Source organism: Caenorhabditis elegans, chromosome I (assembly GCF_000002985.6).
Source record: "Caenorhabditis elegans chromosome I".
Lineage (NCBI taxonomy): Eukaryota > Metazoa > Nematoda > Chromadorea > Rhabditida > Rhabditidae > Caenorhabditis > Caenorhabditis elegans.
In genome coordinates this window covers 9,748,517-9,774,061 of record NC_003279.8, presented here as the reverse complement: position 1 = coordinate 9,774,061, position 25,545 = coordinate 9,748,517, and the positions used below count along the sequence as shown (strand labels likewise).

The window sequence follows — 25,545 nt, the reverse complement described above, 5'->3', positions numbered from 1 at the left end:
CTCATCTTACAAGCCCCCACAACCCCTCTAAAATCGAAGAACAACATCCGAACAGGTCGTCTATTTATTCTGTCAAAAACCGTGCTGTTGTACCGTTTGACACTGTAAAACAGCATAGGTCAGAAGAAAACAACATCACTATACAAAATAATTTTGGAAAACGGGTTGAGCTAATTTATTTATTGGTTGGCCTTTCTGAGTTGATACTCGACGACGATGAATGGAGCCCAGAATCCGATTGCGAGGAAAGTGACGGCCTTGGCGGCGAATCCCCACTTGTTGGTGACGTGGAATGGGAGACGCTGAAAATTATTGATTTGATTTGAGAATTATTCTTAAATACTCATTTTGATATAGTATTTGCACATAAAAACGATACAAATTTTGAAATTTCGTAGATGGTCTGACATCTTAAGGTTGTGTTTTTTTATAAATACGTTTACCATATTGACGGCACGAATGTTTTATTCAGGAATAATACTACAAAAAGCTTTGTGGAATCTAGAGATCTTATCACACCATTTTCCGAAATTGGAGGTTCATTAAAATTAACAATTGCCAAAAAATCTAAATTAAAAATTTGTAAAATAGTTATACAACAAGTTTTCGACATTTTCTGTATGTTTTGCTTTATACGTAATTTTGAGAAGATTTAAAAAAATTTCACTTCGAAACTTCTACAATAACTTTTTATAGCGTTTCCGTTCTGATCAATAATAATTTAGATACGCAACGTTAGGGAAAAAAAACTTACAGCAGAGGCCCAACCGTCATTGACGAAAGTGTTTGGTCCTTGTCCGGTGTACGTGACGGCCGATGGCGAGTGGCTGCTGTGGCCCTTTCTGACGGCTTGGACAATTGGGCGAATGACTTGGCGGCTCAACATCCTGCTGAAAAACATGAAATAAAGTATGTACATACCGACTAAAAATATAGAAGAGAAAAAATTCCGTTTTAAAATAAATAGCTTTTAAAACAAAATTCTAAACCAAGTTACTTATAAAAATTACTTTGAGTGATTAAAAACACATTTTTAAATTATTAGAAAATTTAATGAGCTCAATTTACAAGATTAATTTCAAAATATTAAGCCCGTCTGTGCACATAATAGTCGGTGAGCCATAAAACTCTGACTTTGATGTGTAAAAACGAACATGAAATTTGTTATTACTTTGCTCCTAAGAAATATTTTCAAGGATGACTCGGATATTAAAACACTGAAATCAGTTTTAAGCGTGCTTCAGGGATTATATTATAAGACAACTTGTTACAAAAAAAATAGAATAATAGAACAAAAAACTTAAGAAACGAAAAAATAGAGTGGAAACGTTGGGCAGTCCGGGCGAAACGAGAACTTTTGGCCGCGCTGCGGTCACGCGTCGCGTGCGTTTTCCAGTGGAGCGATGTTTCATAAATATATTTTCAGCAATTTTTTACCTGATTTCGACATTTTTCTAATTTTCTTTACAATTTTCAACATAACATTTTTATTAAAGGCATCATGTCGAAGCCGGGACGCCCAAATTTGTCCCTGGCTGGCAAGCGAGAGGCTCCCGCTCAACAGAAAAATAATCGTGGAGGTTCTACATCGACAAGAGGAGCTGGGAGAGGGTATTTCAAATATTTCTATCGTAGAATATCAAATTTCTCATTTTTAGCCGTGGTGCTCGAGGTCGAGGAGCAGGTCCCCGTCCCAAGCAAGAGCTTATACAAACTGGAGGAGTATTTTCTGAAGGTCTAGGAGGCGATTTCCCATCTAGGAAGAAGGATAAAGATTCAGATGCTTCGCGTAAGTCGTTTGAAAGTTTTAGAAAATTTATAAAAGCCTCGTTTGTAGAGTTTTCGTATTCAAACCGAGAAAAAGGAAGCGGAGCGCCTTCTTCATCAACTGGTGACCATAACAAAGAAGGGAAAAAAGAAGAGAAAAACGTCGCAGGAAAAGCATCTTTCGAAGGCTGGGATGCTTTGTGGTGCAGTGATGATGAAGGAGATAAGGAAGAACTCAAAGCACTGATGCCACCACCAGTAAGCTTAACTACTTTTTTTTCTCAATAAAAATGACGAATTTTCAGTTTATCAGTGATCTGAGAAGAGGAAACATAATGCCGGTTGTTTTGCCTTCTGAAGATCAACCACAGTTTCTGAACATCATAAACAAAAGTGCACGCCTTTCATTGGAAGAAGATGAAGCTCCGATTGATGAGAAAAAGCCGCTTAATACCGAATCAGGGCCAAAATCACGAAAAGCGACTCCTGAACAATTGATCAATATGTTAGAAGCTTCTTCTAGCGATCTTCTTCATCTCCAGCTTCCATCCGTTATCGGATCTATATGTAATAATATCGAAGCAAATGTGGAAGCGTCAATGGAAGTGGATGAACCAGACAATGATGTTCCAACTGGAATCGTCTCAGCTCCACCTCCACCATCCGGTCTGCCACAAAACCGAAAAATTGGAAAGTTGCAAGTCACTCGTAAAGGACGTATGATTCTGAAAATCGGTGGGCATTCAATAGATATCACATCAAAGCCAACTACTGGGAAGAAACAAGGAACTGTTCTTCTTGAAGTTGATCCAAATGCTGATCAACTTCAAGCACCATCCACATTTTCTAGTGCTCCAGAAATGATTAATTCGCTGTACCACCTTGGAAATGTGAAGCATAACCTGGTTGGATCAATGACCTGGGGAGCATTGAATGAAAAGTCGAAGCGAATTGATGACGCAGGAGAAATAAACGACGTTGAAATGAGAGATGATGAGGTTTCTGACGCAGTTGACGAAAAGAAAATTGAGCAACTGGAAAAAGAACAGAGCAAATGGGGAGCTCTCGCAGAAAAATGGGCTACTGGCTTACAAACATCATAATTTTATAATAATCACTTTGATATTTACCATCACCAAGTCGTTGTTGTTGTTGCCAATTTATTGTTATCCAGTTTTTTTGTTCCATTTCATATTTATCACGTTTCATCTTTTAGTAAAACAATTTCATTTTGAATTTTTAGTAAATCAATGTTGGTACGTTTTTCTTCAGTCTGGAGTGTTAGTTTAGTTGAAGTTGATTCAGAGTGCCAGCAGAGGAAATCGTCGTCATAAAGATCGTTCTGAAGTGGAAACCGCTGTTCGCGGACCCGATCTTCTGTTGAAAGCAACGGATGAAGTATATATATAGAAGGAATATCTTAATATCTTGGGATAAATTTCAGACATCCAGTGATGGTGCATCCACTTCACTTTCAAAGTCAGTTGAAGAGTCGGCACCGAATAAAGATAAAAGTAATAGTTCCTTAGTGAAAAGTCATCATGTTCTTAAGATTAAACTCAAGAAAGTAAACATTTTCCTATCTAAAAAGGAACTGAAACTAGTGGGTTTAGATCACAAATTGGAGTGGATGTAGTGGAGCACTTCTCGACGATGAGCCATTCTATCATGGATACATGTCTCGTGAAGAGTCTGAAAAACTGGTTCGCTCACAAGGAGAGTTCCTTCTTCGTAAAACTGAGCTAACAAAACGTGGAGAAGTGGTAGTTCTCTCGGTGTTCTGGGATGAAGGTGTTCATCATTTGGTTGTGGAGAAGGCAAATAATGGACTTTATTATCTGAAAGAGTTTTGTTTCGAAGTAAGATTTTCTCGTTTGACAAATGTAATGCACCATGTTTTAATATTTTCTATACGAAAAGTATTTAATGGTATTCCAGAACATAAGTGATCTTGTCCGTTATCATCATCAAACTAGAGCGAGCGTCTACAAATCTGGAATTAAATTGTTCAGTTGGGTGGTCAGAGAAGAATGGCAATTGTACCATGAGCAGGTTTTTAGAGTTCTTCGATGCACAAATATTCATGTTTGCTCAATTATCTGAAATCTTTAAGATTAATTTGGGAAAGAAATTGGGAAACGGAGAGTTTGGAGAGGTTTTCCAAGGAGTTCTATCTGTTGGAATATTCACAAATGATGTGGAAGTTGCTGTGAAAACGATGAAAGGAAGTAAAGTTACAGCTGATGAAAGGTAAACTCATTGAAAACTTGAACGATTTAAATTATATAATTTTTAATTAAATTATGTGGTATCTCGCCGGGATATGTTGCATATTTCCCAAATGCACAATTTAGCGGTTTTGCGACGCAAGTATACGGTTGCTGGTCTCGAAACGAAATGAAATGTATACAGCTTTTTTTATTAAAACACTTTTTTATCACTGCGAGACCCATCCGAATAAATCCGCACTACTTTAATACTGATATTTTTCAGAATAACATTCCTTCGTGAAGCTAATCTGATGCTGAAACTGAACCACAAGTATGTTGTCCGATTGTATGGAGTTGCAACTCAACAAGAACCAATAATGATTGTAATGGAATTATGTTCTGGTGGATGCTTGAAAAGTCGAATCGAGAAGAAAGATGAACAATTGAGTGATGTGTTGAAAAGAAAATATTGCAAACAAATTGCAAAAGGGATGAGATATCTAGAGAAAAAACAAGTTATTCACAGAGATTTGGCAGCTCGTAATGTACTTCTTGATAAATCCGACAATTGTAAGATCAGTGATTTTGGTCTTTCTCTCTTCGGAAAATTGCACAAGGAGCAGAAACTCATGAAGGTTCCAATCAGATGGTTAGCACCAGAAACTCTTCTAAAAGGAATTTATTCATCAAAATCTGATGTTTGGAGTTTTGGAGTTGTGATGTTTGAAGTGTTCAGTGGAGAATATCCATATGCAGATGTTAAGGTAAAAGGGAATATTTGGTTAATTTTTATTGAGAAAATGTGTTTAAGGTATTGAAAGAACTTCGACGAAAAGTTGCTCACGAAAACCTGCGTTTGAAACCTCCAAGTGATATGCCAACTGATGATGCAAAAGTCATGGAAATGTGCTTTGAGCCAGTCGATAATAGAGCAACATTTGTGCAAGTCTGCAACAGGTTTGAACTTTTTTGAAAACATTGTTGGGTGAAATCCTGAAGGATCCTTTACGATTTTCCAAGCAGTCTTTGTATTCCTTCTAACCCCTTATAAACATTTCCAGGTACAAAGATCTCACAAGCCCATTGCCTACATGGAATGGAATAGCCAACAAGTTGATTGGAATAGGATCAGCCGTCTGAGATAGAGAGAGAATGCACATTTAAATAAATCATGAACAAACCGAAGAGAGCCAACGAAAAAAAAAGAAAAAAATGACTCTGATTGCATTGAAATAAATTCGATTTGAATATGCTAAATAGATTTCCAAATTGGTGTGAAAAATATCGAGACAATCAGTGAAAAACGAGGGGGATATCCGGCGGGAAGGGGAATTCAATTTAAAGTGTTAAATGTGTTTTTGGGACATTAACAGAATAGACGAACAAAGATTAACTTCCCAATAACGAATTTGAACAAATTCCACAGTTTTTGACCATTCCAGTTCAGTTTTTCATTGATTTTAAATAAATCATCTGGAGACGTGTCGCAATGAAGTCAAGTGTAACACAAATCTTTTCTCATTTCTTTTTCGTTTTCATCACCTCATCCTCATCGTTTACACCTCAATAAAGACGACTTCATATCAAGACTATGAGATGATAATTCTGGTACATGTTTTAAACTTCCCGCGCTATTACCATGATCGTCAACCAATCAGCGAAGCTCGGTGGGCGTGACCAACATTGCTGATTGGTTGAAGGGTCTTTGTTGGTTGTGTGTTAAGATGAGCCACTCAGAATCTTTATTGAAACAATTTCTTGTTCTGTTTTCGTTTTTGTTGAAATTCATTAAAACCAAAACCAAAATTGTTCCATCAAATTTTTCCCAATTTGCAGAATGTGTAAACGATCGGATTTTCGAATGAGCAACTCATAGGTACTGATCCAAATATAACTTTATCATCTAACAAAATCTATCTGCAAAACCGGAAAGAAGCGAAATTAAAATTGAGCCATCGGGAGCCGGAAAAGAGCGGAAATTTGGAAGCGGTTTTGCATACATTTAGATTTAAATTCAATTTGTTTCTTTTCCTCTTTTGTCTCAGTTGATTCGCAAACTAAAATCGGATGTCCCTTGATATGATTATGATGATATCGGAGGAATATAGCGGGGATCGAACAAACCAATATCATTACGGAATGAGAGACGCAGAGAATATGAACAAATGGGTGGAGCCTAAGAAGAAGAAAAGAAAGAAGACGTTGTTGGTTCGGGTTTCTCTCTGTGTTTTCTTTCGTTTTAGTTGTTCAAGAAGAGAGAGAGGAATAGAAAGAGAGGTGAAACTGTGAAAATCACCGAGATGCCACCTAACTCGGTATTTTTATTACCTGTATTATGCTTAATAGTTCCTATTTATTCTAGAGGATTCTTCGGAATTCCAGGTAGGATTTTGCCTTTTTTTAGCTTAAAAACTTTTGGGTGACAATTTGAACTCTGTGCCTATCGATCGTCGTAAGTTCTAACTTTTTCCATTCTCGGCAAAACCCGGCACCTCTTTAGCTCCACTTTTCTTTTCTCGCTTTTGGAGGCGTTTTCCGGGCGGAATGGCAAGGTAACAGTAAAGTTGTCCTCCCGTAAAATGCATAATTTCAAAGTTTCATGATAAAGCCCTTCAAGCTTGGCACTTTTGTCCCAACTTAATAGTTTTGCATTTCTACAATACCCTTTATGATGTGTGACAGGAGGCGATTCTCATTCGCGTTCTCAATATTGTTTACATTATTTCTCTGCACTTTTTCGAAGGCGTTTTCCGGGCGAGCGGATTGCGCTAGCCCCCGTGATGCCTCGTTCCTATTTATTGTAATATATCAATGTTTTTTTATTTTTCCAAATTTTTAAACGCCAATTCCCATCTGATGTCACTTTAAGATGAAGCACGGAACCAGATAAAATCTTTAATTTTTGAAATTTCTCGAAATATATAACTTTTATAAAAGTTATCATGCGTTGACATCTTTCTTCGTTTTGTTTCATTTTTGTTTCCTAAAACTCAAAACCTCGAAGATAAACAGAACGACAAGTTGAAGCACCTAAATCAAGCACTCATCCATCAAATGTTTTTCCTCTTGGGACGTGACCATCACAGAGGCCACCCTAAAACACTTTTTTCCAACGATCAACTTCCGGCGGGGTTATAGAGAACATGTGTACGTAATAAGAAGTATTCCCTCAAATACTAGGGCACCTCTAAACATTGTTTTAAAAATTTTTCTCTGAATGTCTGAAATTTACGGCTTCACGGAGATGAAGGAACTCAAGAGAGTGCTCCTTCATTGAAGGAAATAAATTTTTCTCCAGGTGAGACCCATCCAAAAAAAACGCTTATTTTTCTTTGCTCTCTTATAAAGTCATATCACAATTTCTCCATTTCTTTTTCTCAAGCTATTCAAAGAATTTTTTTTCTTTCTTTTCAACTTTTTCCTCCAAATTGAAACTTCTTCAAATAGAGAAACACAAGAAACCTCAAATAAAAAAATGGGGGTAAATTGTAATCAGTATCGACTAAAGTACGGTGTCAAACCAAGCAGCATGGAGGTGATGGAGAGACATAAATAACCTTGAATGGGTTTAGTGATAACTTGATTTTTCACTAAATATTGATTGATAGGTTTTTGGTAAACTTGAAATCAAAGCGGCTACTAGAGGAAGTGTGTAAAAAGAAAGGTATTGAAGAGAAAAATAATAATTTTGAAATATCATGGCTTTGGTAAAACTTTCATTTTCTTCTGGATAAACCTTTGAAAAACGAAGCAATAAAAGTTGAGGAAATGCTTGGTGTCATTTCTACAGTATTAAAAAAATAACACAGTAAAATTTCGCAAAAAATTATTGAAATGTTTCCAGTTTCAGTCTAAAACAATATGATTTTGGAATCAAAAAAGTGTTTTCATTTAATGTTTGAATTATGTTTAAACAATATTAAGGTTCAAAAATGCAAGAATTGCCTAAATTTCTCTAAAAAATTACTTGAAAAGGTGCCGGTCTTTTTTAAACTTGATTTCCAAGCGCTTATGTGCATCCGAATCCAAAAGTTTGAAATATGAAATATAAAAAAAATTCATAGAATTTCAGGAGACTACTGCTCTGTACGAACTCATACATGTTGTGAGAACCGAGATGATGATTGTACTGTTCCAATTCTTGGAGATCATCTATGTTATTGTGATATGTTCTGTGATCGAGGTCCCGATGGAGGTAATATTATTTTTGTAATTTTGTTTGCCGAAAGTTTTAGACAAAAATAATAATAATAAGTGTAGTAGTAAGTTTCCAATACGCGTTGTTTCACTTTTTCATACATGCGAAATCACATTAATTGATATCCGAATGGTTTCAGGAAACGACTGTTGTCCGGACTTTGAGGCCACTTGCCGCGGAAAAGACATTCAAAATGACCAAAGGATCGACGGAGAAAGTTGGTTTTTCATTTGTTACCAGCTTATTTTGATTCGGACGGGACATTATGAATATATTAATTGAAAAAATTGATTTTCCAATTGTTTGGTTTTTAGGTTGCTCGATGGATGGAGATACAAAGGAAAAAAACTGTGAAAAATGGTAAGTTTTTTGAGCAGGGGAAAGAGAATTCAAAGGTTTTTCACTATTAAATTGTTTTAATTTAATTTTTCACTCAATTTGTGTGTTTTGATAACCAATATTATCATACAGTTTTCTGGCAAACGGTTCAAATACCGGCTTCTCCGTCTTATGTTCCAACTCATTAGTTTCTGTGATAAGTGGAAAAATTTGAATTACTATTCAAAATCCGAATAAAAAATAAATCTAGACATAATTATAATTTCAGCACTTGTCACAATGGTTTCTGGAAGTGTGATGGTACTGCATGTCTTATTCAACCAGATATTCTTGAGAAAATCCATACTGGACGATACTCGTAAGTTGACAAAAAACATAGTCTTTAAACTTCTGAGTGGATTGATGAAAAGTTTCGAATTCTGTATAATACAAATTTAATCATTAGGGTTTTGGTTTTTTTTAGAGACTGCTACCTTAACCCAAAAATACCTATTCTCTTGCTCTATTTTAACATCTCATTTCTCCAGACTAGCACGAAAAAATTACTGTAAAAATATTATCCGTTTCGTTGGTGTAAAACATTTTCATATTAGGGTCAATTATTTTAGGAAGTTCTAAAAGAGGACAAAATGCGATATTTCAATATCTTTCATATAAATTTAGTTTCAAAATATAGACATTTTTTTTATTAATATGAAGCTTAAACCTCGATTGAAAGGTTTGAAAAGTTATCAAAAATGTTCTCAATAGTCAATTTTTTTTCCGAATTGGGAAATTTCATGTCATTTTTATCCCCTCAAATGTTTTTTTCATAATCCATAACGGCGAATATAATCTCCTACTTTTGTTTTTTATTGGTCACAAAATATATTGTGAATTTGAGACTTTTTTTTGAAAACTTATTTGTTTGAAAGCAATTTAAAAAATGATTAATTACTTTTCAATTTCACATATTCCAAAATCGTTGGTTATAATTCATCAATAATCAAATTCTCATTGTTTCTTTCGAAATTCAATTCAAAATGTCTCATTTTCAAATATCTTTGTCTCTATATCATTATCATTGTTATCAATGACCATCTTGACACACTTCCTGACGAATATCCGTCGTCAACTGTCTTCATTACATAACAACCGAAATATCCCCGCAATTATCACTCTCTTATCACTTTCTTTTTCTTCTTCCAGATGGTCTGCCCGTAACTATTCGGCATTTTGGGGTCGAAGCTTGAGTGATGGAATCAAATATCGATTGGGAACTCTATTTCCAGAGAGAAGTGTTCAAAATATGAATGAGATTCTTATAAAGCCGAGAGAACTTCCAGAACATTTTGATGCAAGGGATAAGTGAGTTTAGAAACATACGTTAGAATAAACAATGCAAAACAGGACAAAACAAAACAGGATAGATTCAAAAATCTTCTTATTTTTTGTAATTTTTATTTGATTTTTATTTGAAGAAATATGTTCCATTATCGTACTAAAAAGGACAGGTTTGAAAATTTGCAGCGCACCTCTAATTTTGAAGAGTTTACAAGTATTTAAATTAATAAAAAAAATAAATAGAATTTCTATTCAGATGGGGACCATTGATCCATCCAGTTGCTGATCAAGGTGATTGTGGAAGTAGTTGGTCCGTTTCAACCACTGCAATCTCTTCTGATAGGTACTATCGTCTAATTTTTGGGGCCAAATCTTTATTTTTTTTTCAGACTAGCCATCATATCGGAAGGTAGAATCAACTCAACACTTTCATCTCAACAACTTCTATCATGCAATCAACACAGACAAAAAGGATGTGAAGGTGGATATTTGGATAGAGCATGGTGGTACATTAGGAAATTAGGGTAAATTTGAGAAAATGGAATGGTTTCAATAAGAAATGGTTTTTGTAGAGTCGTCGGAGATCATTGTTATCCATATGTGTCTGGACAAAGCCGAGAACCTGGGCATTGCCTGATTCCAAAGAGAGATTATACGTAAGACTTTTTGAAACATTGAAAATCTTAAATTGTATTCTATAACTTGAAAAAAAAACAATCAATTATGAAGCATTTGAACGTTTTCCCGTGTCAATTGTTTTACGAAAGAAAACATCAAATTTAAAAATAATATCTTTGAAACATATATAAATTACTTTTTAATTTTATCTGCATGTTGAGAAATCTAAAATCCGTCATATTTTCAGAAATCGACAAGGACTTCGGTGTCCAAGTGGATCTCAAGATAGTACCGCTTTTAAAATGACTCCGCCGTACAAAGTGTCAAGTCGTGAGGAAGATATTCAAACTGAACTTATGACAAATGGCCCAGTACAAGCAACTTTTGTAGTTCACGAGGATTTCTTTATGTATGCTGGAGGAGTTTATCAACATTCTGATCTTGCTGCTCAAAAAGGAGCATCTTCCGTTGCAGAGGGATATCATTCGGTTCGAGTTTTGGGGTGAGAACTAACTTTCAATTAGAGTAAAAGACCAAAACAAATTGCAGATGGGGAGTTGATCACTCAACAGGAAAACCAATCAAATACTGGTTGTGTGCCAATTCATGGGGAACTCAGTGGGGAGAAGATGGATATTTCAAAGTTTTAAGAGGAGAGAATCATTGTGAAATTGAAAGCTTTGTTATTGGTGAGTTTAGAAACTATTGAAGTTCACGAGGCTCTACGAACTTTGGCAACTTTCTATCAAATTTTGGAAATCTTCTGAAAAATTTTCTCTCAAGCTTTGGTAACCTCCGGTACAATTTTGGTAATTTTCTGACGACTATTAGAAACTTATAACTTTTTGCAAAATTTTGGAAATTTTCTTCAATCCTGGTAACGTATGAATATTTGCTCAAATGAATTGTTACATTTTGTAAAGGAATTTATCTTCGAACAAATATCAAATTACAGGAGCCTGGGGCAAAGGATCAAAACGACGAAGGCGATTCAAGATGAGAAAACTTCGACGATTCAGGAAGATGTTCAAATAAAAACTGGAGATTACTTTAGATTTGTTTATGTTTCACCTTCTTCCCCGTCCATCTTTCTATAATAATCTCACTGCCATCGCAGGGTTTTCAAATCTCTTTTTTTTTTCTACGCCAATAATTTCCACGCAGAGTTACCTTGACTATTCGCCTAATAAATATCGCTTTTGACACAAAATACTATAATTTTTCAATAACAATTATAATTTTATCACAACTGTATGGGGATGGAAAACCCAAAATCATTGACACCTATTCTCACTAGAAACCACACCCTTCGTGCCCGAGAGAAAGCGAAAAAAAGTAATGAAAAAAGTCGGTGAATCATTCGAGTGGTATTCTATTCACTTTTTTTAGAATTATAAAACGTTTTTCTGATAAAATTAATTAAAAATATAGTTATGGTAAGTATGTTGGGATACTCGAGGTAAAAACTTGAGTGTTTTTGTGGTTTCAGGGAACTTTTTCATGGAAAAAATGTAGACTTTTGAAAGTTTTCTCAATAAAGAAAAAAAACTTTTAGGACGCCTAGAAGGCAGATAGACATTTGTGTGCATTTACAGATGTGAAAAATACGGTGCCAGCATGCGATCGAAAAGTTGTTTTGCAAAAAAAGAGCATGAGTCTTTAAACAGTATTGTACTGCTCTTTGTTTGCCAAGTCCTGTTTTTTTTCTAGTTGTGAAAAATCAGAGAATAGGAAGACCTTTGCGAAAAAATGGAGAACCTGGTACTTTATTTTTTCATCAAAAATAGTTTTACGCAACTGATAATAACTGATAATATATTAGTTCCTTAAGCCCATAGTCATGCAAAGTTCTGCCATATGTTTGTTTTTCAATCAGAATCAGTTGCATGTTTTGGCTAAACAAATTTCGATTGTAGTTGCGTATATACGTGTGTTTGCCCATGTTTCCAATAGTATGTGACCTTAATCACTCAAATTGTTCAGTTAACATTACATAAACAAAAAGAATATCATCTTGTCTACATTGTAGATGCTTTTATTTATATTTTAAAACTTTCTTTGGCTTTCAAAGTTACACAACTAGAGGTGTTATGCAAAGTTGAATATTACTATATTAGTGTTAGATTTCAGGATAGCAGATATATAAGTAGCCAGATTTACCGGAAGCCTGTAATTTAACTTTTAACGAACCATTTAAACTGCGCCAGCTTATCTATATCCTCTGAAAAATAAACAAAAAAGTATATTTGTTTAATTGGTGTTGCATTGAAATAAGTCAGAAATTTTTCACAGAGTTTAGAATAAAAGGACAGATAAGTTTTCTCATAAACTTTCGCGATGAGACCCATCTTAATTAATCTGTGCGCCTTTAATTAAGCGTCTCAAAAATTACGAAATTGCACTACATCAAAACAAAAAAACCAATTCAATTGCGAGTTGATCTATCACATGGTCACCGCCAACATGTAGATCAAATGGTCTTTCCATCAATTAACTATTTTTTTCAATTCTGACTCATTCTACTCGAAACCCCATCTCTCTTACATCTCCACCCAATACCCCCCCCCCCAGTTTTCCGTCGATGACAAATTATCCCCAAAAAATGTTAATTTGATATGACACCGTTTTGGCGGTGTTTAGTGATAACTTGAGGAATGAAGAGACGCCTAGGGAAATGAAGAAAGATCGATTCTTCCGACCCTTTTTCTCTTTTTTCAAGTACCGCCTCCATTTTGTTCATTTTCCTCTTCAATTCCTGCTTTATTGTTATTATTTTCTAAAATTTTCGAGAATCTAATTGTTAATTTATGTTTTAATACAGATGATCAATATCTTCAATTCTCCAATTGATCCATCACAACTTGATGAATTTGCACAAGGAAAACAACAGGAAGATGGTGATGAACAAATTTTCGATGTGGTAAGATATTCTGAAATAATTTTGTCAAGTTATAGAATTCGTTGAGAATAAAATAAGTACGCTGAACATCCTTTGCTTTGGTCAATTTCATTAGATTTAACCACTTGTTCCTGTTTTGTCTGTAAATTTCTGAACATGTGTCTCATGTACATAGACCAAAAAAATTATGTAGTTCAAAAAAGGAAATTCATCAAAATAAATTTTAAGTTCCACTATTTACTTAAATGCGAATGTTTTTATATTTTCAAATATTTTGCCAAAAACTTCTTGAGAATTACTAATTATTCTTCCATTTACATACAACTATCGACTTAACTTACAAGACAAATTATATCTCGTTTCATTTTTAGATATTAAAATATTATTAATTACAAAACTATAGAAGAAGTGATGAAAAACATTTTGTCAGTTGACATTTAAAAAAAGACAACCGACATCTGAGCTGTCAAAGTTCAAAAATTTCTTGCAAGGCTATAATATGGTAAATCATAATTGTATTCATTTCCAATATATCCGATATATCCGATATATCCAGTCTATAAAAAATCATTGCATTTTCACTTTTTTATTTGGAAGTTTTCAAATAATATTTTTTGATATGAAAGAAATGGAATCGCATACTTCCTCTTTAATAAATCGATCGCTTTGTTTATCAGGCATTAATCTTCTAAAGTTACGTCTCACATCTCAAAGATCAACTCATTTTACGTCTATTTTAATACCCTAATTCATGTTTTCAAACGTTCTTCCAAAAAAGTCTTTTTCAAGAGTCTGTCTTGTGCTCTGATATTTGCAAATTGTAAGATATTACAAGATTCCAAGAACTGTGGCAATTCTTTTTTAAATTCAATGATAAGCTTGCAAATCTGAAATAATTTAGACAATGAGTTTACGTCGCCGATTTTTGTAGTTTCTGGTATCAAATTAGTGTTCAAATTAGTATTTTGTGTTCCTCTTCTGGCGTCATTAATCTTACAAATTTGTATCAAACAATCATTCGAAATTATCGTTTTTGTTGTTTGTGTTTAATCCTATGCTTTTGGAAATTTACTGTACAATTTAGCGACTACTTCCATTCTGGGAATTTGAATTTTAGCAAGGAGAAAATTCAAACCCACCGAGGCTCAGTCCGCCTACTCTTGCTCAAAAAAGTGGAAAATTTGTTGAATGAAAACTAGAAAAAAAAACAAAAGTATATGCAAAATCATTTCCAGAAGAAGCGCAAACCACAAGTGACATACAGTGGTGATGGGCGGCGAGTGAGTTTTTGATATTTTTGCTATTAGTCTGAAATATAATTTATCAGATGTTGGATGGTGTTGTCGAAAAACAACATGAATCAAATGCTCTTTGGACAACTGCAATTACAAGAGGAGTTGCAAATGAATGGCGTGAAGAAGCAACTGGTACACGTCTTCAGAAGACAAAGAGATATCGTGAGTTCAATTCAAGTTTTTGAATAATTTCAATCGATTAATTAATATTCAGTAGACGACAACTGCTCTAGAAGGATTTTTAGTTATCATACTATTATACCAATGGGGTTTCTGAAAATTATCTGAATTTTTTTTTGCAATATTCTTTAGTAAATTGTCGAGAATCTATTTATTTTTGTTTCAAGATGGAGTTTGGAAAATAGGGATTTAGTCTTAAAATTCTCGGAATATTCCAATATGTCAGGTAGAGTTTGTGGAGTCAGAAGTCGTTGATTGATCCAAAAGTGTACATGAATTCATATTTTGGAAGAAATTCAAACAGGGAATTAGCGAATTTTTTGAAGTTGGCAATGTACATCTTTCACTGTTTTTATCAGTTTTCTTTTGCGATATTTTAGCATATCGATTCCGAGTACATTAAAACTACCCAATTTCCGAACTCCACCCTTAAAAATATTTTCGAACAATTGAAATATAAAAAACTTTAAAAAATTGAAACTGCACAGGAAATGCACATATTATTTTTTGTGTATTTTCCCTTACCCTCAAGAAAATTCGCCATGTGTACTAAACAAATCAGCCGTATGTTTTCTGTCTTGACAACACCTTAGAGGATTATCTTGTTTTTGTAGATGTAAATGTTAACTAATAATATCAATTGTCCGAAAGAGAGTTTCGATTTAAAAATAAAAATGTCAGAATTTGGATTAAGGATTAAATATAGTTTTCTCCTTTTTTTGTCTATGGAAATGATATTTATCAAGTCAAAAGGAATCAAAGTATAAATAATTCATCGATTCGATTTATCTATTTTTTAAAGTTATAACTTTTGTACTTTTTTCAAAACAAAATCCAACGTAATATAATCGATTTTTTTCAATTAATTATTCTCTTATACATCCGCGTCAAAAATACGGTACGCGGCCTCGACACGACAAATTTTAGTTAAATGCGAAATGTTGTGCGCCTTTAAAGAGTACTGTAATTTCAAACTATGATTGCTTCGGAATTTTCATCGAGTTTTTTTTTAAATTTTTTCTAATTATTTGTTCAAAATTATGCTTTTATTGTTATATTCCATTTTTCTAACTATGCAATTCGGTGAAAATTCAGCAGCAGCAATAGTTTGAAATTACAGTAATCTTTAAAGGCGCGCACATTTTCGCATTTATAAATTTGTCGTGTCGAGACACCAATAATATATTTTTCTAATTTATTTCAGTCTCCAAAGTCACATATGATGCACAAGTACTAGTACGTCAAACATATCGTCGCCATGGAACTGAAATCCTCATCGCCACAAATGTGATACTATTATTATTGTTTTTGTACATTTGTCGACTATTTCCATTCAATAAATGAGTTTTTATGATTGGAAAATAAATATTGCTTACAATTTTATGGGAAAAGGAAGACTTAATGATGAGACACACCCACGGGGATTTAATGATGAAGAAATATGAGGGAAGTAATACAAAAATTTATGTCAAGATTCTTGATTTGAAAGTTTGTAATTTTGTGACAGACAAACGAACAGAGAAAGTGGAGAGAAAATAACTAAAGTCGGAAAAATTTCAAAAATTTTTTGGGCGATTTTTATAGTTTTCAAAATTACAGAATGGAGCTAACAAGGTGAGAATAATACCTTCACACGCTTTCAAACAAGAGGATTAAGTCGTGAAACACATTGTGAATCTAACAGGAGAAATCATCCTAAAAGTGGGAGAGACACGACCCGAATGATTCGGGGTTAAGGATCTACAGTTATCTTTTTAAAAGTGGTGGTGGAAGAGACAAGAAAGAGAACACTGGAGTTGAAGAGTGAGGGAAAAGTATAGAAAACGGGCCACGTAATTCAAGAATGATATGAGAGGATAGAGAGAGGGAGAGAGTAAAGAAAAAGAAGCTATAAGAATAATAAAGTACAACTCTATCTCAAATTGGAAGCAAAAGACAACTTTAACAGTTGAAAAATAGAAACCAACTAAGAGCTTATTCCTGTTTTACTTCAAAAATTTACGATGACGAAGGATTTGAAAGAAAGAAAGCGAGTAACATTGAATACGCGATTAAATGTCTATAAGTCGACATGAGGACTACGAAAACGGGAAAGAAGGGACGGGATTTGAGAAAGAATTGACTCACAAAAATATGGGGAAAATATGAAAAAAAAATTTAGAGTTATATGAATGTGATATTTGAGGATAAATTGAGAAAAAGGGAAAATGATGATTGGGGGAGGACGAAATCCAACAAGTTTACGAAAACAATAATTTAAACATCTGAGAAGATGTAGAGATTGTTAGTGGCAGCAAGAGCAATGATGTTATCCTTTGGATGCCATGCTGTGTGCAATATTTTACGATCAAATTGAAGTTGATCAGATGAAAGATCCTCTTCGGTCTGTAAATTGGGTTTTTGTTGATTTTGAAGTAAGATATGTTTATCATATTTTCACGAGAGTTTAACATGCATTCTTAAAGGTGCACGGATGTATTCAGATGAGTCTTGGCGATCAAGAAAATTTACGGTTGTGCTTTTATTTTATGCGGCTGATTCCTCGTTTATTTTACATTTTCAATAAAATTACGTCGTTTAAAGTGTATTTTTAGCGAAAAAATGTCGCTAAATACGAAGTAATTATATTGAAAAATAAAAAATAAACGAGAAGCAGTCGCATAAAATAAAAATAAAAACTACCATAAACTTTTTTTGCGCGCAGAGACCCATTTAAACATGAAGACGTTTTTTTAAATTTAATTGAAATCTTACCGTTTCACCGCTTGATGACAGATTGTTTCTCTTCCGTTTCGCTGATGGTACAACAAATCGAGATCGGAGCTGTGAATGTGGTTCTTGAGGCCGAGCTTCCCAAGTTTTCGCATCTTGGTTATTGCCACGAGCATATGAACGGAACAGATTATGATACGAACCCGTGAGAATATGTCTGCAAAAAGAAAATTATAATATGAAAAAGTACTGCAATTAATTACTTGTCATCTCCACTCCAATCGCACTCGAATTTATCGAAAATTGAATCATTTTCGTAGAGTGCACAGAGTTTTGTTCGTAAATAATTGTGCACTGGATATGTCTCTACCGGTTGTGATTCCATGTTCAAATCCCACACCTGAAATATAAAAGTTGTTCAAATTTTCTTTTTAATTATTAATAATTACCTTGACAGTAAGATAGTCCCTCGTAAGCAAGTACCTTCCATTATGTGAGAATTTGACGTCACTAACAGATGCAATAATCTCCGAGAAGAAAGATCGAGATTGAGGGTCTTCTGGTTCCTCGAAAACTGCAAATTAATATTATTTATATAATCAATACACAGAACCAAACGCACTTTTAGCATACGCATCACATAGAGCACGATCTCTCATATCACACAATCGAATAGATCCTTTTGATGAAGAGTATACAAACCAATTACACTGCGTTGGATGGAATTCGGCGGCAGTAATAACTTCCGTAAGTTCTTCCATATTAGCAGGCTTGATGTCGACAATGTCTGGAAGAAATCGATATTAAAATTTTTTGAAAACAAGTATTCAAAACTCACTGAAAGACTCATTGGTAATCTCCAGATTCCAAAGGTTAACTCGCAAATCGTCGGCAGATAGGAATGTTTCCTGAAAATCGGAATATAATTTTTAATTTCGGTTCACTTATACATAATTGATATTTTGGTCCTTGCAGTACCAAACATTTTAAATTTTCACAAAAAAGAATTCAGCCAACCTGGTACTATTTTTCTAATAAATTGAATAGTTAAAAAAATACGCCGAACATGTGAAGAAGGTTATACTGTTGAGATTTTGATTCATCGTATACTTTGGATTGAAAAAAGCTGAACACAAAAAAAAATTATTAAAATACCTGATCAGAATTCACTGAAATACTGTTGACGTGATAAGTGTGAGCATTTCCGTAAACTCGTCTCGGACTTGCTTCAACTATCAACTCCATTGGCACGATCGAGGGTATTTGTAAGCGACCTCGGAAGGAGGAAGTGCTGAAAATTATATTTATATATTTAAAATATTTAATCATTAATGTTATACTTGATTCTGTTTGTTCTAGGCAGATTCCATGCATCGTCTCCAATTTTACGCTCTCTTTCACTAATTTTCCACAGCTTGATTGTTTTGTCGTTGGTCGAGAGAATGAAATTGGCTGCATTCTTCTTTTTAAGCCACCGAATTTGATTAATTTTCTCGTCAATTTCTAGTGATTTCAAATAATCAAATTCAGGTTCATGAGATTGAAATGTCGAGTAAACATTATATTCCCTCGATCGAACGCCTTTCACATACTTTCCCTGAAAAATTAAATATTTAAAACAGTTCTCGTCTTTCTAAAAACTAAAACCTACACTCTGATCTCGTTGGAAAATTACAACACGTCCTCCTTTGTCTCCCGTTGCCAAATATTCACCATCGTGTGAAAATTCCACACAAGAGATCACATCGGCTGAAAATTATTCGATTTTTCAGTATTCTAGGCATCATAATTTTTACTAATTTTTGACATATCATCTTAAAGTCGCACGCATTAATTCAGATGGGTCTCGGCGCGCAATAATGTTTATGGTAATTTTTTTCGAATGTTTTACTTTAAAAACTGATTTAAAACAATTTTCACAGAAAAATGAAAAGAATATGACAAATTTCGCAAAAAATGAACTAAGTAGTATTTTAATTTTAAAAAAAAACAAGGCAATTAAACCACCAACTTTTTTCTGAATAAATCGTGCGTCTTTAAGAAATAGTATCAAAAACGTAGGGAAATTTCAAGTAACAATTTTTTACCTTCCGTGTGCACATCGGCATCTATATTTCCTTTCACCTGGTTGAATTTCCAATTTATTTGATCTACCGGTTCAAATGTTTCATCGTTCTCAATTGGTCCCTCGGAGGTATCCATATCAAAGTCATTCGCATGCTCCTGCGGTTGATTTTGCGATGTAGTCGCCGCAACTGCAGGTTCGTCCACTTCCATCACCATTATTCAAATTTTTCCTCTTTTTCGTTGTTTCTTTGGTTCTCTTCCCTTCCTAATCACTGGATGTGACGAAGATTAAAGTGTTTGAGACACGGGAATGACGACTATTTTTAATGCGTCTGAAAAATGGAAATTATTATATACAAAATTGGATTAGGAATTCAGAGATTGACATCGGGAAAAAAAGAAGCATAAATCCTCATGCCGCAGGTTGCTAGGCAACAAATCTGTCGAGTGATGAAGAAAAAGCACAACATGGTAAAACAGGAAATTAAGACAATTGTTTGAAAGAGAAATAGCTGCAAAGTTTTTTCAAAGAGTCAAAAGGAATGGAACACTCAGGTCAGAGAATTAGAGACAAAGAACGTTGTTTAAAAGTTTGTATGTTTGATTCGATCACAAAAATGACCGAGAATCACAGCGGTGCCGCAATGCTATCGCAATTTACATGACGAAACGCGGGCAAAAAAACTAGGGTGCGAAAGGGCGCATTTGCAATTTGTAAACGGAAGGGACCGGTTTTGAGTGCATTTCAGTGCAACAAAATTAGAAAATGAAATAACACAAAAATGTTGATAATGGATGCTTAATTTACGTAGATCAATTTATAAGTAATATCTCTCTGATCGCCGCATTTTAGTCAAAAAAAAATTGTTGGTCAAAAGCACGAAGATTTGGTTGGAGAAAACAAGCAGATGATGCTTACCGAGATCTCGTCTGCCAACCAAGGGACTCTTAATCCATCGGCGCAGAGCAAACGCGCGAGATTAATTCGAGCTTCTTCACAACATCTGCGTCTCTTCAGTCATCTCATTATGTTATTACTATCAACACTGAATGCTCATAAAGCACGAAAGCAGAGATACATGGCTCGAGGTAGTTCTCTAATCATCTCATTTTCACTGAATTCTTTTTTCTATTCAAGTTTCTTCCTAATCCGCTCCCTCACCTGTGTGAATTCCAGTTAACCAAAAACGGAGCAATAGACAGACCGTAGAGAGAAAGAGACAGAAAAGGAAACAAAAATGAGTGTGTATGTGTGCGTGTGTGCCGAATAATAATGAGCAGAGTGAGGCGCAAAATCAGATTATAACTTCAACTTTTTTTTCAAAATGGTAGATAACCAATCGATCGATCAATAATTATCAGATGAGTCATAGGAAAATGACTGAAACAGTATGCGATCACGCAGAGAAGAACTTCACGCAGCTGGCCAGAGGGCAACAACAAGACGGAAATAATCAATGACTACTCATGACTACACGAGAAGGAACCTCTTACTTATCAGCTGTCCTCCGATAGAAACAAAAAATTATTGATCAGAAAGCAAATATGATTTCAAAAGTTAAAAGCTTGATTATTTCAAAATAATAATAAGGAAAATGCTGAATAAGATTGTTGTGATCAACAGAAATCCAATTGGCAAAATGTAATAAAAAGTGAAAAACGGAGACGGAAGGAATCATGATGGATTAAAAAACAATATACATCCATTTTCTAAGCGGCAAAAACGAGAGATGGAGCACTCCCTCCATGTGTGTGCGGGCCTGTGAGTGTCAACGACGTGTGCAGCATGAGGCGACGACAGCATCAGCCGGTGGAGAAGCAGAAGACATGGTGGGGGAGGAAAAGAAGACGTCGAGAAGGAGCGAGAAGAGATATCAGTGTTCTTCCGAAGGGAGCGCGAGGAGACATGAAGAGATGGGCGACTACTGCCTTGAAGAACCAAATAATCGATTGGCTATGGCGCCGGCGACGAACCGAATGGCGAAAACGGAATGACGCAGAGTATGAAACACGAGACAGTGCACCTAAACGAGTTACGCAGACAGCTCGACGATGGAACACAAAGAAACTGTGTGCGAAGCTAATAGCATTGATGGACAGTCAACTCTTTCTTTTTTTATTTGAAAAATGTTACTATCATTATTTGGAAGCACATTTTGACCGTTTCGTAAAAGAAAACTTAGTTCAGTGAAAGTAGGGTCAATTAGTGTTCGCAAAAAGTGTAATGAGTTGGGCTCTTCTTTTTAGGGACTTGCCGAAAATTTGTTTTCAGGAAGAAAACGAAGAAAAAGAGATGTGATGTAAGTCGGTAACAAGTTATTTTTCAAAATTTAGATAATTTCGCATAACAAAATCCGGAAACACATGATTTTTGTGATCGAATTGCTGAAAATTTCGCTTTTTGCTCATTAGGGAAGAAATTCTGACAATGTGCAAGTGGTTTTTAATATAGACCAAAAATTTGAATAAAAAATAAATCCTCAAGGTTGATAAAATTATAATTTCCCTATACTTGCAATTATTTAGTAGTGCCTTTAAAATTAAATTCGAAATTAAAAATGGCTCAAAACTTGGAAAAAACATTGAAAACACTAAAACTCGTATTCATCTAACTGGTTGTGTTGCTCTCGTGCTTGCCAAAACATACATATAATATCTGCGCTCCTCTGAAAACTCGGCTCGTTCAGGGCTCTTCTCTCATGCTCATGCTGCTCAATTACCACTAGTACCTCTCTCTCCATCTCTCTACATGAATAATTATCGGAGACGCGTACAGAAAAGGAGAAAGCAGAAAAAAAGAGGAAGCACAAATAAAATATCAAGACAGAAAAGAATGTGGCCGCGAAGTGATACAAAAAACATAAAATATGTCGACTCAGCTTGCCGCAAAAAAAACCGAGTCAAAGAAATGGAAATCTCAAAACAGGACAACAAGGGTACAAATAATATTCGAGACAATTCCAACTAGTTTCATTTTCACAGTAGATCGAATGACAAGAAAAATGAGCTTTTCGAGCACACCTTAACCCAATCGATCAGTCGCCACTTGAGAGTATGTTCTTCAAGTACTCGACTCTCATTACCGCCTTCGTTCGACCGAAGCCTGTTTACCAGCCATTTTTAACGCAATATCGCGAGAATTCTCATTGTGCCAAGCGTAATAATAAAAAAATTACTGAAAAAGAGTAGAAAACCCTATGAATCGGAAGAAATAGATGAAAAAATGAATCAACGAACTCAAACGCAAAAAACACAATTTGAACCGAAGAGTGTGCAGTTGCGCGTCATCGTGTACACGGTGTTTGCGTCTTAGGCGCCGTGCTGAATTGTTGACCGTAGCCAATTTGTACTGAACTAGAAATCTAGTGTAAGATGGGTGTAAAGAAAAGAAATTCTATTAAAAAATAGTGTTTTTTTGGTTAATGGCAAAATTATTATTCACAAAGTTAAAATAACTTGTGAAAAAATTGTCCGTAAACTGCGAAAAAAGGAAATTAAGAGCGAAGTTGAAAAAAGAATGGGCGATTTTGAAGTTCCCGAAATTATCAACAATTGTAAGTTTCGATTTTCCAGGTCTCGCCACAAACGAAATATTTTTAATGAAGGTCGCGCAAAGAGGATTACACCCTTTAAATAGTACATTACACCATTCCAAAACGGCGAATGGATTACTGTACTTTTTAAAGGCGCATATCTTCACTTAGATTTGACAGCATTTCGTTCGAGGTGAGATCGGAAAACGTCCAAAATTCGAAACTGGAGTATTGGAATAATACTACAAGTTCTTCTTGAACGTCAAACTGAATAGTTTCTAAAGTTGATTGACAAGTTGCTGAATCCTCTCTCATTATATAATTTGTAACGTTAAATTATATTTTATTTCAAAATTGAAAATGAAGAATTCAGAACCTCTTTGAACAATGGACAGAAAGTTTTGAAGAAGACAAATCTAGCTCCAGCCGATAAATGGTTCCAAAATTGACCGCGATGTTTTTTACCAATGCTACGAGGTTCTTTGACGCTGTAGATTCGTTCCTTGATACATTCAGAACTAAGGATGTTATGGATGACTCCACCTCGTTTTAAATCGCTTTTCTGAAATTTCTGAATATTTTACAAATGTTCAAGAGCAGTAGAGGGGCTTACATGGCTCCGCCGAAACAAACTGATTTTTGTGCAAAACATTCGGCTGCAAACTCCAATTACCCATAATGATTAAAATATATTCAGTCAATGCATTGTAGGCTCTATCAGGGTTCTTTTGAATAAACAAGATAAACATTTAAAATTTTAGAATAAGGAGTTTATTTTTGAAAACAAAGAGCAATAACCAGGTACATGAAAATACATATCAAAAACCATTTAGATCGTTCCACTCGAAAAACCTGAAAAAGCATGTGGCTGTGCACGAAAATGTCTAGTAAATTTACAGCTCACGACCACTGATAAAATGATGACGTCAACAAATTGACAAGGGGCAGCAGCTACTGAAGAAGGAACAAAATGAAGAAAACGAATCAGTTTTTGGGGCAGTGTCATGCAGTACATTTGTCTTGTTTCGGCTCTTTTTGTTCTTGTTTTGAGTCGAGGTATTCCTACAATTCCACAACCAAGAATTGATGTATGGTCAGGACCTAATTGTCATATGTGTGAGGTGAGCAAATTTTATATTTCGGTCTCGGTTGTTTTTTTAAAAGGAAATATGGGAAGTTGATAAGTTAAAAAATAATTTGTTCAGCTTTTTTTGAAGAAAGTGTTAAGCTCACTTTTGTACTTCCAAATAACATTTATGCCATTTGAAAAAAATAACGTATATAGGTTTTTACAAAAAAAAATTAACTACAGACGGGCATTTTAAATTAGAAAACAGCTTGATCTGTATTTATTTTTTAAAACAACTTTTTTGCTATTTTCGCGGCCAGTAAAGTTGTTCGAGAAGGTGGATTTTTGCAAAATCTACAAATGCCGACAATGCAGACTTATAATTTTTTGAAATGTCTTGAGGTACCCAAACAATCTGGAAGACTTGTGGAATTTTTCTTTTTTTTGTATAAAAGTTCTTGAAAACACCTCAAGTTGTTCGCAGGTTCACAAAACATCCTAAACATAAAATAGACTTAGAAAAACGTTTGGAGACATTTCCAATAATGCTCGCTTTTGAAATATATGCCGAAAAAATCAGATTTTTAGAAATAAACAAAGACGGGGTTCTGTACGTCCTAATAGCAACAAGTTCAAAAGTTTAGGAAAAATCTCAAAAAATGAACCCAACTTTTGCTTCAAAATTGAGTTCTTCCGTCAGTTACAGAAGCTGATGTAAGTTTTTCAATAATTTGCAAGTTTCTAGAAACAACTTTTGGAATATTTTTTGTTGCAAATTTTCAACATTTCAACATTTCAACACCTGTTTTTTTAGAAATTGAATGCGATTATTATAATAATTCCAACAAAAAACCTAATAGGAATCTAAATTTTCTTCCGATTTCAGGTAATCCTTAATAATGTCCGATATGAGTATCGTAACAATTTCACAAATGTAACTCCTGACCAACTTCGGCAATCTCTTTACCAGTAAGTACTAACACATTTTGGTCTATTCTCATATTTCTTCGTCACTTTAATTATTTTATCATTTCTTGAACAGTCATATGTACCCGATATTTTATCAAAGTTCCGGCTCATTACCTTCCGACCACAACTGCCTTCCCAACACAAACAATTTTCAGACAATGTGATTTAAATTTGAACGGCTTCACTGATCAAGAATGTCACAAAATTGCGGATGAAGATTCTGCTGATATACTTCAACAACTTCAAGAAGGAACATCTTCATATCGAATTTGTCAAAGAGAACTTTTATGCTGAAATTTTTATCTTGTTTATCTAATGTCTTTATACTCATTGAATTTAAATATTCAAATATAATTTTCATGGTGT

The 25,545-nt window shown here is 34.5% G+C and overlaps 7 protein-coding genes and 5 non-coding genes across 12 annotated transcripts; 6 read left to right on the top strand and 6 right to left on the bottom strand.

Moving 5' to 3' along the window:
- Nucleotides 1–49: 49 nt before the first annotated feature.
- On the bottom strand, nt 50–890 carry cox-7C (Cytochrome c oxidase polypeptide VIIc). Its single transcript, NM_060195.7, has 2 exons — nt 755–890; nt 50–302 (listed from the first exon to the last, which is right to left on the bottom strand). Exons 1-2 carry the CDS (start codon nt 884–886, stop codon nt 180–182), a joined length of 255 nt encoding a protein of 84 aa, NP_492596.2. The 5' UTR covers nt 887–890; the 3' UTR covers nt 50–179.
- Nucleotides 891–1,496: 606 nt separating this feature from the next.
- Nucleotides 1,497–3,001, top strand: F26E4.4 (DNA-directed RNA polymerase III subunit RPC4). Its single transcript, NM_060194.8, has 4 exons — nt 1,497–1,611; nt 1,659–1,789; nt 1,838–2,025; nt 2,073–3,001. The coding sequence occupies exons 1-4, from the start codon at nt 1,502–1,504 to the stop codon at nt 2,868–2,870; spliced, it is 1,227 nt and encodes a 408-aa protein (NP_492595.1). The 5' UTR covers nt 1,497–1,501; the 3' UTR covers nt 2,871–3,001.
- Nucleotides 2,994–5,248, top strand: F26E4.5 (Tyrosine-protein kinase). The gene is made up of 9 exons (NM_060193.6): nt 2,994–3,023; nt 3,073–3,165; nt 3,212–3,334; nt 3,381–3,626; nt 3,706–3,819; nt 3,881–4,017; nt 4,261–4,741; nt 4,789–4,934; nt 5,039–5,248. The coding sequence occupies exons 1-9, from the start codon at nt 3,018–3,020 to the stop codon at nt 5,115–5,117; spliced, it is 1,425 nt and encodes a 474-aa protein (NP_492594.2). The 5' UTR covers nt 2,994–3,017; the 3' UTR covers nt 5,118–5,248.
- A 967-nt stretch (nt 5,249–6,215) lies between these two features.
- Nucleotides 6,216–11,659, top strand: F26E4.3 (putative peptidase C1-like protein F26E4.3). Its single transcript, NM_060192.9, has 12 exons — nt 6,216–6,359; nt 8,050–8,172; nt 8,315–8,392; nt 8,490–8,535; nt 8,783–8,872; nt 9,703–9,861; nt 10,094–10,180; nt 10,227–10,361; nt 10,410–10,493; nt 10,703–10,957; nt 11,005–11,144; nt 11,411–11,659. Exons 1-12 carry the CDS (start codon nt 6,278–6,280, stop codon nt 11,488–11,490), a joined length of 1,359 nt encoding a protein of 452 aa, NP_492593.2. The 5' UTR covers nt 6,216–6,277; the 3' UTR covers nt 11,491–11,659.
- Nucleotides 11,660–13,274: 1,615 nt separating this feature from the next.
- Nucleotides 13,275–16,208, top strand: F26E4.2 (Tnp_DDE_dom domain-containing protein). Its single transcript, NM_060191.2, has 4 exons — nt 13,275–13,375; nt 14,590–14,634; nt 14,682–14,811; nt 16,034–16,208. Exons 1-4 carry the CDS (start codon nt 13,277–13,279, stop codon nt 16,171–16,173), a joined length of 414 nt encoding a protein of 137 aa, NP_492592.1. The 5' UTR covers nt 13,275–13,276; the 3' UTR covers nt 16,174–16,208.
- Nucleotides 16,162–19,940, bottom strand: sur-6 (Serine/threonine-protein phosphatase 2A regulatory subunit sur-6). The gene is made up of 10 exons (NM_060190.8): nt 19,629–19,940; nt 19,193–19,290; nt 18,882–19,138; nt 18,697–18,832; nt 18,380–18,449; nt 18,164–18,328; nt 17,991–18,115; nt 17,805–17,941; nt 17,584–17,758; nt 16,162–17,214 (listed from the first exon to the last, which is right to left on the bottom strand). The coding sequence occupies exons 1-10, from the start codon at nt 19,822–19,824 to the stop codon at nt 17,086–17,088; spliced, it is 1,488 nt and encodes a 495-aa protein (NP_492591.1). The 5' UTR covers nt 19,825–19,940; the 3' UTR covers nt 16,162–17,085.
- Nucleotides 19,941–21,319: 1,379 nt separating this feature from the next.
- K02A11.9 lies at nt 21,320–21,461 on the bottom strand. Its single transcript, NR_050434.1, has one exon. It is a non-coding gene; the product is annotated as an Unclassified non-coding RNA K02A11.9 (non-coding RNA).
- A 73-nt stretch (nt 21,462–21,534) lies between these two features.
- K02A11.6 lies at nt 21,535–21,677 on the bottom strand. The gene has a single exon (NR_050433.1). It is a non-coding gene; the product is annotated as an Unclassified non-coding RNA K02A11.6 (non-coding RNA).
- A 915-nt stretch (nt 21,678–22,592) lies between these two features.
- K02A11.11 lies at nt 22,593–22,719 on the bottom strand. Its single transcript, NR_050431.1, has one exon. It is a non-coding gene; the product is annotated as an Unclassified non-coding RNA K02A11.11 (non-coding RNA).
- Nucleotides 22,593–22,719, top strand: K02A11.5. The gene has a single exon (NR_050432.1). It is a non-coding gene; the product is annotated as an Unclassified non-coding RNA K02A11.5 (non-coding RNA).
- A 6-nt stretch (nt 22,720–22,725) lies between these two features.
- On the bottom strand, nt 22,726–22,880 carry K02A11.12. The gene has a single exon (NR_101607.1). It is a non-coding gene; the product is annotated as a small nucleolar RNA K02A11.12 (small nucleolar RNA).
- A 1,228-nt stretch (nt 22,881–24,108) lies between these two features.
- spp-25 (Saposin B-type domain-containing protein) lies at nt 24,109–25,545 on the top strand. Its single transcript, NM_001037888.4, has 3 exons — nt 24,109–24,262; nt 25,097–25,179; nt 25,335–25,545. The coding sequence occupies exons 1-3, from the start codon at nt 24,146–24,148 to the stop codon at nt 25,471–25,473; spliced, it is 339 nt and encodes a 112-aa protein (NP_001032977.1). The 5' UTR covers nt 24,109–24,145; the 3' UTR covers nt 25,474–25,545.

Coding starts and splice junctions, on each gene's coding strand:
- sur-6 (NM_060190.8), bottom strand. CDS start 19,824: ATGGTGATGGAAGTGGACGAACCTGCAGTTGCGGCGACTACATCGCAA. Junction 19,291..19,628: donor TGCCGATGTGCACACGGAAG/GTAAAAAATTGT, acceptor AATAATTTTCAG/CCGATGTGATCTCTTGTGTG. Junction 17,942..17,990: donor GGGACTATCTTACTGTCAAG/GTAATTATTAAT, acceptor TTTATATTTCAG/GTGTGGGATTTGAACATGGA.
- F26E4.2 (NM_060191.2), top strand. CDS start 13,277: ATGATCAATATCTTCAATTCTCCAATTGATCCATCACAACTTGATGAA. Junction 13,376..14,589: donor ATGAACAAATTTTCGATGTG/GTAAGATATTCT, acceptor AATCATTTCCAG/AAGAAGCGCAAACCACAAGT. Junction 14,635..14,681: donor ACAGTGGTGATGGGCGGCGA/GTGAGTTTTTGA, acceptor ATAATTTATCAG/ATGTTGGATGGTGTTGTCGA.
- F26E4.5 (NM_060193.6), top strand. Junction 3,166..3,211: donor TGTTGAAAGCAACGGATGAA/GTATATATATAG, acceptor GATAAATTTCAG/ACATCCAGTGATGGTGCATC. Junction 4,935..5,038: donor TTTGTGCAAGTCTGCAACAG/GTTTGAACTTTT, acceptor AAACATTTCCAG/GTACAAAGATCTCACAAGCC.
- F26E4.4 (NM_060194.8), top strand. CDS start 1,502: ATGTCGAAGCCGGGACGCCCAAATTTGTCCCTGGCTGGCAAGCGAGAG. Junction 1,612..1,658: donor ACAAGAGGAGCTGGGAGAGG/GTATTTCAAATA, acceptor TCTCATTTTTAG/CCGTGGTGCTCGAGGTCGAG. Junction 2,026..2,072: donor AAGCACTGATGCCACCACCA/GTAAGCTTAACT, acceptor ACGAATTTTCAG/TTTATCAGTGATCTGAGAAG.
- F26E4.3 (NM_060192.9), top strand. CDS start 6,278: ATGCCACCTAACTCGGTATTTTTATTACCTGTATTATGCTTAATAGTT. Junction 8,873..9,702: donor ATCCATACTGGACGATACTC/GTAAGTTGACAA, acceptor TTCTTCTTCCAG/ATGGTCTGCCCGTAACTATT. Junction 10,958..11,004: donor CATTCGGTTCGAGTTTTGGG/GTGAGAACTAAC, acceptor AACAAATTGCAG/ATGGGGAGTTGATCACTCAA.
- spp-25 (NM_001037888.4), top strand. CDS start 24,146: ATGCAGTACATTTGTCTTGTTTCGGCTCTTTTTGTTCTTGTTTTGAGT. Junction 24,263..25,096: donor CTAATTGTCATATGTGTGAG/GTGAGCAAATTT, acceptor TTCCGATTTCAG/GTAATCCTTAATAATGTCCG. Junction 25,180..25,334: donor CTTCGGCAATCTCTTTACCA/GTAAGTACTAAC, acceptor AACAATTTTCAG/ACAATGTGATTTAAATTTGA.
- cox-7C (NM_060195.7), bottom strand. CDS start 886: ATGTTGAGCCGCCAAGTCATTCGCCCAATTGTCCAAGCCGTCAGAAAG. Junction 303..754: donor ATGACGGTTGGGCCTCTGCT/GTAAGTTTTTTT, acceptor AATAATTTTCAG/CGTCTCCCATTCCACGTCAC.